This window comes from Triticum dicoccoides, chromosome 5B (assembly GCF_002162155.2).
Source record: "Triticum dicoccoides isolate Atlit2015 ecotype Zavitan chromosome 5B, WEW_v2.0, whole genome shotgun sequence".
NCBI classification, from domain to species: Eukaryota; Viridiplantae; Streptophyta; class Magnoliopsida; order Poales; family Poaceae; genus Triticum; species Triticum dicoccoides.
The window spans coordinates 707,607,560-707,621,986 of record NC_041389.1 but is presented as its reverse complement, the minus strand read 5'-3'; the positions used below and the strand labels follow the sequence as shown (position 1 = coordinate 707,621,986).

The following is a 14,427-nucleotide window of genomic DNA, read 5'->3' as shown; positions in this document are numbered from 1 at the left end:
AAAGGATCTTCCATCAAGTTGGAGTAGAGCCACAGGAGGGTGCTTGAGCCAGGTAGGAACCCTGCGCCACCTGATCCTGCAAATGGTCGAAGGTGGTCATAGAGATCGGCCAAATAATCCCCACGCCTCTGGGTGAGGCTACTGTCCTAACAGGGGGTGGGATCTTGCTCCACTCTTCGCAGTGGTATCCTTACGGCCCCTGTGGCCGACAACCGCGTTGTTCCTGGTCGCCATCACCACCGCCTACGCCTCTAGATTTGAGCTTCCCCAACGTTGGTAATGGAGAAATCACGGGAAAGAAGAAGGCACATAGCCTACAATTTCCTTCTCCTTGGTTTATAAAGACACACGTGGAACGTGAAGCTACGACATACTCCCCCAGGGATTGCCCAGAAATAGGATGACACATGGAGCTCTAGCGTAAGAGACGAGGGATAGACTCTCGTTGTGTCTTAGACTGGGCCACGGCCTGGTGAGACGGGATCCTTTGGAAATCTCGGATGAGCGCGACCTTTTCATCTTGGCTCTTTGACAAACATCTATCCCAAATTAAGGAGTGGTCGGAAACCACGACAACACACATCTATGGGTCCCCAAGCCCGGAAACGGCGCCGGATGGTGGACCTCAGAGCGATCTCATCACGGGAGAAGCCACAAGAGCTCCGTGGCACACACCTGAAGATTCTTGAAGCCGGACCCAGGAAAACCACACGTTTGGCAAGCCCGGAAACCCATGCAGTCAGGCTCATGAAGGAAGGCCACAACCAGGAGGATCCCATCTTGGTTCTTACTCTTAAAGATAAGAAGAATCCAACTCCAAACACGCTTGGGGGCTACTGACGATGTAATACACCAGGAGTGGCCTGCCTTCCTTAGGGCCCGGGTGGCCCAGTAAAGGTCCGGCATGAGGGGAAGCACGAAGACCAAGACAAAAGACCAAGATATTATCTTGGCATGCAAACCAAGATGGCGACAATGTGATATCAACTGGGACCCCATGTAAACCCTAGCCCTGTCACTTATGTAAGGTGGGGCTAGGGGTAGTCATAGGCATCTACAAGGTAGACATACTCTCGGTAGCTATATGCATTGTCTCCACTGTAACTCCCTCGCAGTAGGTGCTCGACCATTAATCCAAATCCAAAGAAGGATGCAGGGTGTTACCTCACATGAGCGCCTGAGTCTGGGTAACCTCCTTGTGCGAACTTCCTTCTAGTACGTCTGTCCACATTTGCCACCCTACTGAGGTTATTGGCGGTTTTCCGAACGGTCGTCCGGTGAGAAGGGAAGTCCCACCTACACTTGGAGGTGGCAAGGAGCACGAGCCGCCGAATGGGGGCTCACAACAACATGGCGGGAATTAAAAATTGGATAAGAGGGATTTGAAGCAAAGTGACGTGAGCAGGCTAACACGCGTAAGACGACGCACATAGCCGAGAAGTCCGTCACCGCACTCACCCCCGACCTGCATAGGTCTGGTCCGACCAGATCTAGCACCCATGCATCTGCCCACATGATGGTGGCTCGTTGGGACCTTATTGTGTGCAAAAAGCCCCGTTGTATCTTGTGTAGATGAGGAAACCACTTCACCCCTTCCTCGAAAATCAAGTCGCACGCTCGTCGATGTCGACCGCCATGGCGTTCGTGTTCACCTCGAGCTCCCCCTACCACCTTCTAGGGTAGGAGCGGCCGCCACCGCGTCATGTCCAATGGTAGCGTATTCTTCGAGGGAGGTGGGGCTGCGCTAGGGTTGCTTTGAATTGCTTTCTCAAGTGACTAGTTTAGCTCGGTTTGAGATAATCTAGTGAAATGGCTGTAGTTGGAAGTATGCTCGGAAACTCGCAGGGGCATGCAGGTGAAGGAGCACGTGCTTGTCTAGCCTTGCCGGGCATCCGATTGCCTCGTGATTCGCAAAGTCGTTGGACCCCGCACTAGGGCACGGGTCTTGTTTATGAAACTTACGATTTTGTTCGCTCATACCAAGTTTCAGCAGTTGAAACTTAAGGAAGTTCTAGAAACTCGTCAAAATGTATTCAAGATGGATCACGTTTGAGAAACGTCCTCACAAGAACCATGAATATATGCAAACGAAACTTAATTTGAACTTTTGGTTCAGAAAGATATAATTCATTGAAAATATATAGAAAGCCAAAAGAAAAATGGATTGCGTGCCCCCGCCCCTGCGTGCTGCTAATCCGCCCCCACTAGCTATGCCGTCTTCATTTCGTACAATTTTCCTTTTACAATAATTCTTAGTTGCGCATTGTGTGCTTGCCTGGTTTCTGAAGCTTCAGTGCGTAGGTGCACGAAAGAGTGTGTTACACCAATTCTTGGTTGCGTGCTTGCATGGTTCCTGATGCTAATACGCAAGCCCATCTAAAACACAAGTATATATAGCGAATCGCAACAGAGGGCGCCCCTTATGAATTTTAATACTTAAGTATATACTAAAGATGATAGATTAAGCAGCAGTGCCGTCGATGATCCCGCATTCCCGCTAGCTAGTAGAAGTTGATCCAGGAAGTGTAGGTGGCCCCGAACCACCAGTTGGAGGGGGCGACGTCGGTGGCGGTGGCCTCGCGGCCGTCGTCGAGCCTGACCCTGAAGGAGAGCCTCTGGCCGTTGAGGTAGGCGTTGCTCTGCCAGTTGGCTCCCCAGTTGCGGCTCATGGCGAGCCAGTTGGTGTTGGAGCCCTTGATCCACATCTGGGACACGACCCCGCTGCCGCCGACGTTGGTGACCACCACCAGCTCGAAGTAGTCCCTCCCGGAGATGCCGAAGCGGATGCCGTCGCGCTTCTGGCAGGAGACCCTCCTGTACACGACGGGGACGATGCCAGCCTGGTAGATGGCGATGCTGGTCCAGGCGGGCTGCGACATGTCGAAGTGCACGCGCGGCGGGTTGCACCAGCCGCCGTTGTCGCTGGGGAGCGCCCAGTTGGGCGGGCAGAAGTTGGTGGCGGAGACGGTGATCTGGGTGCCCGGCTTGCACATCCTGCTCCGGCCGGTGTCGCAGTAGATGGTGTAGCACGCGCCGCACATGGCGCCGTCGTTGAAGAGCGCCGTGCTCAGCGCCGCGTTGTTGATCCCGTACCCGGAGTTGTACAGGTTGCCGTACCCACACGCGCCTCCTGCATACATGGAGCATACATATGATATGATACAAACATCATCAGATCAACATCACTTCTCCTTAATTTGGATGAGTAGAGTATATCACACCAAATGAACGTAGTACTAGAAATCTACTCTACCCTGTAAACACCCTCCACAACTAGAGATTTAGACGTTATATATGCACTCTCCACCGGGGAATGATACAGGAAATTAGTAAAGAAGCGGAAGGGAAACTGACTTACCCATAGTGCCGGAGCCGTCGCCGCCGCCGTAGAACGTCGCCGTGGCGGTCGTCCAGTAATACTGGGCGTCGACCCCATGAGAAGCTATTCCACAGAGCACACCGAGAAGCACTAGTGCTACTGCTGTCTGCTTCCCCATTGGATTGCTGAAGATGACAGACACAGCGCTGTAGTACTTGGGCCGAGCAAGTCTTCTAGGAATATGCTGTGCTCTGTGTACTGTGTATCTACTGCACCCTGGGCTTTATAGTATGATGATGAGCATGCATATCCTCCAACTGTTACAGTTGTAGTTGGGTACTCGGGTTAACTTAGCCGCCCTCCATCCTTCCTTATTTGACTTTTGGCACATCAAGTTTTTCAAACTAGTAAGATATATACTCCTGTGTTCACCATGTTCTTGAAGCTCCAAGAAGTTTAACTAGGCGTCGACAAATTCCTGCACTGTCAGTGCGCATGTGCCCTAACTGAGATCCACACCACCGTGCATGTGAGAGAATCATTTGCGCTGAAAAATTCAACCAGAACAAGATGGAGGAAACAAAGAGTCTGACCAAATTTCAGAAAAGTACAATACGTGCAATTCTATTGCAGCTATAGGAGGATAATGAGATGCTTGAATGTCCTAATTTAATGAAAATCAGCTCCAGCTCTAAATCTCCTTCCGGATGGATCTCAACCTGGATTTGTCCACCGACTTTCGTCGAAATTGGCACCGCCACCACTGGCGTATCACCGCCAAAGGTTAGACAATTGTGTGCTGAAGCTTTAATTATGCCACTAGAATTTTTTTCATGCACATATCAAAATTAACATGTTTTTGCACATCTGAACGACGTATCACTTATATCTCACCGACGCAAAATTTTCACATCTCAAAATTAACATGTTTTTGCACCACCGCTTGACATCCCAAGATGCTATTCACATTAACATCACACAAGGCAAGAGCTCCGCACATGAGCCTATGTGCATTCCATTGTTGTCAGGGTAGTGCCATGTTTTGATATGTGGTTTAACTTGGCTAAACTAACAGGAGGCTAGCTTAGCCTACAATGGGTACATTCCCACTAGGTATGCTACGCACTAAATTTCAATTAGATTGGGACTTGTATGTACACTAAGTCTAACCCTCCTGCAGGTCAATCATGTATTAGCAGTAGACTAGTAGGTACTGGATCCATCTACCAATTGATTACTGAGGAGTGAGGACTTTGCATTTGTGCTGCGTCGTTGCGATTAGTTTATCTGGCAACAACATGTAGAGCCCGTGAAGCAAGGGGATCTAGATGGTGATAACATGGCCTATTGGCGCCCAGATTAACTGCGACTCTGAAGCTGACAAAATGACTAGGGTTTAAAATTGGCGATCTTTCGACCGACAGAGAGTGATAAGCTAGCGGTGAGATCCAGAGTGGTAAGTACGGTAGTTAAGATTCCGTATGAATACTGCATTGGGATGGCTTCTCGATCTGCATCAGCGATGGCCACATGGTTTCTGTTTTCCATTTCTTTTCTTGCTATGACTACGGGGTTTACCATCTCACTTTTCTTTTTTTTTTTGAACAGGAGAAGAGGCCAGAAGGACTGGGCATTGCATTTTGTCAATACAGTGGGCCGTAAATCTTATAAACAGGACCCCAAAGAAACTGAAAATTACAAAGACATCCCTGGATCTTATCAAATGGCCCCGAACAGACAAGCAAAAATATAATCAGGTCCAAGATGTTTTCCATTTCTTTTCTTGCTATGACTACGGGGTTTACCATCTCACTTTTTTTTGAACAGGAGAAGAGGCCAGAAGGACTGGGTATTGCATTTTGTCAAAACGGTGGGCCGTACATCTTATAAACAGGACCCCAAAGAGACTAAAAATTAGAAATACATCCCTGGATCTTATGAAATGGACCCCAAACAGAAAAAGAAAAACGTAATCAGGTCCAAGATGCTCCACGGTAAATCCAATCATCGCCGACGCCGGCGAATGGCAATGGACCACTTGGTCCGATGACCTTTGCAGTTGCACCACATACTCCGTCTAGACGAAACACTGCCACGCCCTTTTGGCATCAAGGTAATGAGGAAAGAACTTTACCGCCATTCGGACTGAAGATTTGATTGATCAACGGAAAATGTGATGTGGATCCCCAACCTCTGCCTCCAGGCTCCAGCTCGTCGCTGGAAGCCCTTCTCCAGATCAGGGGACAGCACTGTGGTCGCCGGAAGCTCAGAGCTGACAAGGCGAAGCAACAACTGAACAAGTTGAGATGGGATCTCTCACCTGTAAGTAAAATCCAAACAAACTTTAAAAAACCTTGAACTTGTCAAAAACCTTTTGCGACAAGTTTAGATTTGTAGATGTAAACATTTACATTAGCGTCTGTCTTTTTCTTATACATCCAGTTACATTCGATAGGTCTAGTACCCTTCAGATGGACTACCAAGTTTCAAACTTGATTCTCATACATGGATGTTATCTTGGATTTCATGGCATCAAGACATTTCCAAAGTACCCCGCAAAAAAAAGAGACATTTCCACATATTCATCTTGATCTACCATGAAAAATCCATCCACATACCCATGGTAAAGCATGCATTCTTCCTGTCCTGCGTGGCTTCAACTATACACTTGACCAAAGTGTGAAGTATCTTCATCACATGTAGATGCTTCTGGCCCAGTCGTAGGAGTGGCTTACGGAACAACTTCTGGCACCTCGGTCATTTGGTCGGATGCTAAAGACTCACCAACATCGTTAAGTTGTTCTCCCACTCATCTGTTTCGTGAGAAATTATTTTGAGAGAAATACTCTGTTCGTTGCGACAAACACCTTGCCTTCGGTTTGGTGTTAGAAGTAACTAGAAGAACACCCGTGCGTTGCAACGGGGCCACATTAACTTTAAGAGTTCAATATCAATTATGTTAATATTACATTTAATATTCTCATACATATCAAGTGACATTGACGACCTTTTTACCATCAAATTCTCACACACACTCTCTCCCTCCCTCCTTCTCACTCTCTCTCCCCCCTCTCCCTCTCTCTCTCTCTCTAACACACACACATATCCATCTTATTGGGTACGGGACCATAATCCATCTATTTCACACGCACACGCGCTAGTGCATAACAATATGGATTATAAAACAGGTTCAAGGTAGTAACAAGGATTCTTCTCATGCATTAATAAACAAATGTTCTGCACTGAAGACAAGATAACCAATTCCCAAAGTGCATCAGCGCATCACAGAACATTACTGGCAAGATAAATGCACGACGATACACCCGACTCATTTAATTAATATAATTAAATTATCAGTAAATTAGTCACCAAACTGCTCGGATGAACCGGAACAGAGCCAACATATATCATCCTAGACAAACGCAACATCAACCATCTACCTTGGTACTTTAGAGACCGACAGGAGGATGCATGTAGAAGCGCTTCTTGCCTGCGAATCCACAGTCAGAGAGAGAAATTGGAACCCATTCCCATCACCAACTGATAAAGAAAGCATGTAAGAAAATTGATATCGGGCCAACTTGGATCTTCGGTGATTGTCCGCCGGTATGGAGAATTTAGGAGGGTGGGTGCAGGGAGTGGCCTTGTGGATGATGGATGGAGGCGCGGAGGGATGTGGTCACCGGAAGGTCGAAAGCGGAGAGGGTCGGGCACGTTAGGTGGAGCCGGTGGTGCGCGACAACCGGAGGCGGCCCAATCATGGGCGGCGAACCGACGATAGCCTCGGCACATCTCTCGACGCAGCGAAGATAGAGAGGGCGGCACTGCCGGTGCTCGAGGCCGCCGCTCGGCACCATCTACATCGAGGGGAAAGAGAGGCGAGAAAGCGATAGGGTGATGCGGGGCTAGGGATTGCGGAGGAGGGTGGGGGTGTGCGATTTGAATGGATGGTTCTGCCCACCGTTTTCTTGTACGTGGCGGTGGAGACGGAGGCGTCCAGCCATGCAGGCGAGGCATGGGTCGAGCCGGGCACACGGCGAGGCGCAGTAGCAGAGGCGGGGGCGATTTTTTGCTACTGAGATGCAGGGTGTGGGATTGATCGTTCATGTTCTCTTTTCCTTTTTAACGGGAGATGGATGCGATTTTTTCACGAGGAGAGAGATGCGACCACGTACAGATTCCATAATAAATTAATTAGGTCCATAACGGGATTTCTTTACAATGCGTTAAGATTTACGTGTTAGTTTTCTTAATAAAGAAATGCACTGATGTAGGGATCGATTGATTCGGATAAGGAAAGATAGATTCGTGATCTTTTGTATGTTAGGAAATTAGTGGTTTGCAAGGAAAGAGTGGAGAGAAAAAGAACCAATGCGACCACGTATAGATTCCATAATAAATTAATTAGGTCCATAACGGGATTTGTTTACAATGCGTTAAGATTTACGTGTTAGTTTTCTTAATAAAGAAATGCACTGATGTAGGGCGCGATTGGTTCGGGTAAGGAAAGATAGATTCGTGATCTTTTGTATGTTAGGAAATTATTGGTTTGCAAGGAAAGAGTGGAGAGAAAAAGAACCAGTACGAGGGGGTGGTGGGAGGTGGGACGAATAAAAACCGGACGAAATTGGGAGGTGGGAGGGGGCGAGTAAAAACCGACAAAAAAAACCAACAAAATTGGGAGGTGGGAGAGAGGATAAAAAAACCAGGGGAGGTGGGAGGAGGACAAAAATAAACCGTACGAGGCTACCAACTGCTCCATTAGGAGTAGAGATTGTTTGTGAAAATAACATGCGACGACGACTTAGCGAGCGGATCCCCTTAACAAAGACATAGCGAGCAGATTCCCTTAAAACTGGTAGAAATGGATACGATTGATGACATTGATAAATAGTAGTGAATGTTGGCATAATTTACTATCATCATGCATGGAAACGAATCATCAAGAAAAAGAATACTTCCTATTACTACACTCATAGAAAGCTTCCTAATCTCTGCTACCAAACAGTTTCTGCCCAAACAAGGAAGGAAAGTTATGGACGTGATTCGAAAGGAAACAAACGTTATGAAGATTAATTAATTTAGATTTGATCTTTAGAGATTGATTGTGATTGATTCTTTTGCATAAAGACATTACTAAATAATTTGCGTCAGTATGGAAAGTTCTGATCCGTTCAGTTTTTTTCGTTGTGTGAGAGGGTGAAGTGAAAATAAACCGATGAAGTGGGGGAGGCGACGAAAAAAATCTACGACAGTTAACCTACGAAAAAAACCGGACGAAAGTGGTGGGACGAAAATTGACCGGCGAAGACTACCAACTGCTCCATTAGGAGTAGAGATTGGTTGGTTCGATTTTTGTTGTGTGGAGGGAACTACCTGGGAGGTGGGAGGGAGTACGAAAATAAACCATCTCGGCTGAGCGGGAGGTGGGAGCAAGTACCAAAGAAGTACCAAAAAAGACCGGGTGAGGTGGGACGAAAATAAAACTCGGAACGCGACCTACCAACTGAGACATTAGGAGTAGAGATATTAATAAAAGTGCAGATCCCGTCCCACTCTTCACTTTTTGATAAAAAACTTCCGAATAGCAATCTTGGTGAGTGATCTCTACCGGGTTCGATCGGCATGGCGTGTCGTTCCTCCAGGAGTGGGTGCTGAGTCAATCGGCCAGAGCTGCATCGTCATTTGGATCAGAGCATGGACGAGATCGAGATGGTAGAGGTTGAGGAATTTGTAGGACGTGAGGGTTTAGGGTGGGCATCACGAGAACTCACCCATATCTTGGGAGACGGCAGACCCGAGGTGCAGTCGTGTTCGTGCTTCAGGGGCTGCCACGTGCTGTCCTCGCCGCCATCGCCTGTCGATGGCCACGAGCATGGGACTGAGGGACGAAGGTAAGAGAAGGGAAGGAAGCGAGCTAATGACGTACCTATGTTTGGTATGTAATACCCTCCATTAAGAGTAGATATTTTCTTAAAATCAGTTATTTTGTTTCCTAATTAATGTGATTGAGCAATTTAAGGTAAGGTTAATTAATTTAGATTTGATATTTAGAGATTGATCGTGATTGATTCTTTCACATAAAGACATTACTAAAATTAACTTGCACCAGCATGGAAAGTTATGATCCGTTAAGATTTTTTTCGTTGTGTGAGAGGGTGACGCGAAACTAAACCGGTGGGGTGGGGGAGGGGCGAAAAAAAACCAGCAAAATAAAACGGGTGGGAGGTGGGAGGAAGTACCAAAGAAGTACCAAAAAAGACCGGGTGAGGTGGGACGAAAATAAAACCCGGAACGCGACCTACCAACTGAGACATTAGGAGTAGAGATACTAAACAGTATCCTTAGGATAACCTGCAAAGTAGCGTTTGTCTGATTTTGGTATCAGGCACATTTGGTTTTAAATGTTTTACATAAACATTGCATCCCGAAAGTTTAAGAAAAAAAAGTTGGGTTTCTTTCTATTCCATATCTCATATGGTGCCGATTCAATAGGCTTAGACGAGTGAATTGCATAAAACCACCACTGTTAGAGTTCGTAATGGGTCTGGGCTGGTGGTATAGCCCGTTAGTCTTAGGGTTAATTAGAGATAAGAGTCGCTTTCTTAGGGGTCAAGTAAGCCTTGCTTGGGAGTCAAGTAAACCTCTCTATATAAAGAGAGGAGATGTATCAATCTAATCAAGCAAGAATTAAGAAGGAAATCCCTTCCCTCTTGCCCGGCCGTGGGCAAAAGGCCCCCGGCCGACCCTCTCGCCCCCTCCTTCTAGCAACGCCATAACAATTTGGTATCACCTAGCTTCGGTTCGATCATGTCTTCACCGCCACCAAGCCCATCTCTTCCATTGTCGGTCACCATGTCGCCTCCGGCGACCACCACAACCGTCGCCCCGCTCCTGCCCGCGCCGGGATCCTCCATCGCGCCCGCCCCCGCCGTCCTCACCTGGGAGGAGGTGTCCGGGGTGCTGCAGGACCTAACCCAGACGGTCCATGAGATCCACCTGTTCTTGACCGAGTCCTACGGGCCGCACCCAGCTGCGCCGCCCATCGCCGCCCCCGCGCCGCCGTGGCTGCCGTGGCTGCCGCCGCACCAGGCGGCCTTCGCCACGCTCGCCGGGCCACTGCAGCTGCCATCCATCGCCACCACCGCCCAGCCCTAGCTGCAGTGGCAGCCACCGCTCCTGGCGGCCTCTGCCACGACCGACGCTCCGCCGCAGCAGCTGCTGCCGCTGCCCGGCGCGACACTGCAGCAGCCACTGCAGCTGCAGCAGCCACCGCCGGTCAGCTCCGCCGCCCAGTATGGGATGCCCTACGACGGGAGTGCGACGACCTCGTTCCCATCAGCGCCGCCGCCATCCCAGGGCGTCCACATCCAGCAGATCAAGTCCCCACCGTTGCCGTCACCGCTTTCGTCTTGGATCACTACCCACCACGTGTCGGCGGCGGCGAGGCTACAGGCTGCTGCGCGCGGCCTCCTAGAGCGTCGGTGTGTGCGGGAGATGCGTGGTCCGCAGCTGCCGCTCCTCCAAGTTGCCCTTCGTTGGGCAAAGGACCTCGATCTCGTCCGCTGCGTCGGGGATCTTGGGCATGCGGTTTCCCCCACGGGCGGCGGGCATGCTGTTTTCCCCGTGGGCAGTGACCTCAAAGTATGCAACATCAGCGGTTGGGGGGGCGCACCCCTCCTCGACATCCTCCATCGCAAGCCCTCCACTCTTCCCTGTGCAGTGTAGACCAACAGCCATACACATGCACTTTTTTTGTCCAGGTGGTGTCCATGGGATCCAGGTGGCTGTACACGTGCACGTCCAACATAAAGCGTCCCTGTCTATTTCAGTTTGAGAGTAATAACACAAGCCGAGATGTAAAAGGCTTGTTTTTAGGTGTTAGGTTTGTGTTGCGTCAAGTCATGGTTATAAGTTGGTTAGGCTGCAGCTCGAGGACAAGCTGCATGTCCAGGTGGGGTCACTAGTAGAAAACCACCCATTAGTCCCGGTTCGTAAGGGCCTTTAGTCCCGGTTCATGAACCGGGACTAATGGGTCGTTACTAATACCTCCACCCATTAGTCCCGGTCCAAACCAGAACCGGGACCAATGTGCCTCCACGTGGCCCTGTGCGCCCACCCCAGTCAGGGGGCCTTTGGTCCCGGTTGGTGGCTCCAACCGGGACCAAAAGTATTTTTTTAAAAAAAGTGGCTGCTTTAGGGGTTATTTTTAGGTTGTTATTATAGCTAGCTAATAGAGAGAAGTGTCCTCTCTTATATCTTCGTCCTTGGTTTATCAACGCTGCTGCTATGTTCATTGCACCCGCAGATATAAAATGCTCATGCATGCTTGCATCATACATCATCATATATATATAATAACAAGTCCTACTAATCATGCATCATCATATACAACTTCTACTCATTATTAATAATAAGTCATACGATCATCATCCTCATAGTCATCGAACCCAACCCTACATAATTGTTCTTAGCACATGATCATCAGTATCAGGTAGGACCTAAACACCCTTAAGGTAAAATAGCATAAAACAATATAGACCCTGACTCTCCATTATGAAGAATGGCGATCATCTTGTCTCCATTTTTTGCCCTTCGCTGAATGTTGCTTCCAAGAAGCTCCTTACGACTGTCCATACATTTTTTCCATTCTTTGATTATCATGTCTCCACTTCTTTTAGAAACCCGGTATGGACAGTTGAGATTCGTAGGACGACCTGGTGGTATGTTCAAAACATGAAGGCTACCCCGTGTATACATCAGATGAGGCACACAATCATTTGGGATTATCTGTTGAAAAACATAGTAATAACTTCGTAGTTAGCAATGATATGATGTACTAGTTTTAGAAGTGTGCAAAAAGATGCACGAATGTTGTAATAGTAAAAAATCATACCAGGGTATCTCCATGGTAGTTACCGTAGTTCAACACGTGCACTAGTGGCACGTATTGACCATAATGTTGAGGAGTTCGATTGTAGACATTGTAATTCTCAAGATCAGTACAAAATCCGACCAGATGATTTTTCTCCTGATAAGTTAGTTCGGAGCCTTCGGTGTAGTAGGTTCTGTCTACCATCTTCCGCACATTCTTTGAAGAATGAAAATAAGCTGTCAATGGAGAATAAGTTGTCAACTATTTTCAAATAAACAATATAAATTACTTAATAACTATGTTAAGCTCACATGGGGGAAGAATTGGAGATGTATCCACAAGGACGAAAATCGTAGGTCTCTCTTGCTCGATTGTAGGATCACCAAGATCCATGGTAACAAGCATACCCTCATCAAAACCATACATCTCGCAAAGTGCTTCCCAATTTTTGCAACCAAAATGGGTTACACTCTGAGCATTGTACAGCTTTACTTGAAAATCCACACCATGATGGGTACTTAGGATAATTTTTTTGGTTTCGAAACTTTCATGGTCTTCAAAACCCATCCTCTCCAAGACATAGCGTCTTGCAAAGCATGGGATAAGCTAGTCGAAAAGATGAGAAATATTGTCATGATTAAAATAGTTGAAGTCATGAGTAATTACGAAAAAAACTATTATCGTCGGTTGCGTACCGTATGAACATCGAAGGTCTCCTCGAGCTTAATGCTGAAGCGCCGATCTTCGTCCAGCACAATGAACCTGTCGCAGATTCCTCGGTCGTCGTGGCACCAGTCGCACTCCCCCGGGCGGTTTTCATCGTCCGATGAGTACGACATTTCCGGCCTATACGTTCATAATTCAAATATTAAACTAGATCATTATTATTAATCACGGGTTGAGTATTGATGATCGATGTACGTAGCTCCTCCTTTCATTCCCGAATGCATTATTAATTATATCAAATTGTCTAGCACACGGGAATGAAGAAGAAATTATCCAATATGAGCATTCAATAAGCAAAACCAAATCATAAAATAAGCAAAACCAAATCATAAAATAAAGTATAGTATTCAAATTAGCATGCATTCAATAATTATAAGCAAAAGTACATCATCTCTTGGTGTCCGTACATCGTCGAATATTATCACTAATACAACTAGAACTGTAGCTCCCGACGGGTATCGACGCAGGCGGTGGACACCCAAAGATAAGGAACCATCACAGGATCATAGCTCCAGTGAGATCCCTGAAGAACCTGTCAGGTATTGTCGAACCTCCCCTCCAATGCAACCATGTAGCGACGGACGTGCTCGTCCTCCTCGCTGACACGGTGACGTACCACCTCCGCGGTGTCCGGATGCCTCACCACCGTCACTGGCCCACGCGACCGCCACCAAACAAGGATCGGGTCAACAACGGGCTGCCTCCTCACCAACCTACGTCCCCCGGAAGGTAGCACCTCCCAATACCAACCCGGCGGAGCCCAGTCCCGAACATGGCCCTGATCAAGCAGGCCTCCACCGCCGAGTCGACGACGACGAGGATGCAGGATAGGCATCGCCGACGTCGACGCGGGAACTACTTCTATATATAGTTAAATAAAAGTAGTTTTATTAATTAAATCAACTATGTAGTTCAACTACTAAGCACTTACTATAAATAAATAAGTAGTACTTACTAAAAACAAACTACTTCTATATATAGTAAAATAAATTAGTTTATTAAATCAACTAGCTAGTTCAACTAGCTATTTTTTTCCTTTTTCTAAATACTATGAACAAAAAAATCATTAAAATTCTATGAACAAAATTAATTACACAATCTAAATATCACCAAAAAAAATCTATTAACAATAATATCACCAAACATGCATATTCAATAATAATATCACCAAAAAAATCTATTAACAGAAAAAAAAATCTAACATAATATGAACAAATTAATTACTACACATATCTAGTCTAACAAAAAAAATCTAATTAATCTAACAAAAATATCTAACATAATATGAACAAATTAATTACTACACATGTAATCTCACAAAAAAATCTATGAACTACATATCTAAATTACTACACATCTAACCTAACAAAAAAAATCTATGAACTACAAAAAGAATCTAAAAAATCTAACAAAAATAAAAAAACGCTCACGTCGGCGTCGAGGCGGCGCGGTGCAGGGGCGACGACGGGCTCGGGGCGGCGCGCGGCAGGGGCGATGAGGACAGCGG

The 14,427-nt window shown here is 47.0% G+C and overlaps 1 protein-coding gene across 1 annotated transcript; it reads right to left on the bottom strand.

Annotated features, from left to right (window-relative positions):
- Positions 1-2,061: 2,061 nt before the first annotated feature.
- Positions 2,062-3,589, bottom strand: LOC119312837 (expansin-A33-like). The gene is made up of 2 exons (XM_037588603.1): positions 3,359-3,589; positions 2,062-3,130 (listed from the first exon to the last, which is right to left on the bottom strand). The coding sequence occupies exons 1-2, from the start codon at positions 3,495-3,497 to the stop codon at positions 2,502-2,504; spliced, it is 768 nt and encodes a 255-aa protein (XP_037444500.1). The 5' UTR covers positions 3,498-3,589; the 3' UTR covers positions 2,062-2,501.
- Between the last annotated feature and the right edge of the window lie 10,838 nt (positions 3,590-14,427).

What these genes read in the sequence shown, in the direction of transcription:
- LOC119312837 (XM_037588603.1), bottom strand. Translation starts at nt 3,497, where the DNA reads ATGGGGAAGCAGACAGCAGTAGCACTAGTGCTTCTCGGTGTGCTCTGT. An exon ending in CGACGGCTCCGGCACTATGG is followed by an intron (nt 3,131 to 3,358) that starts GTAAGTCAGTTT and finishes CCATGTATGCAG; the next exon opens with GAGGCGCGTGTGGGTACGGC.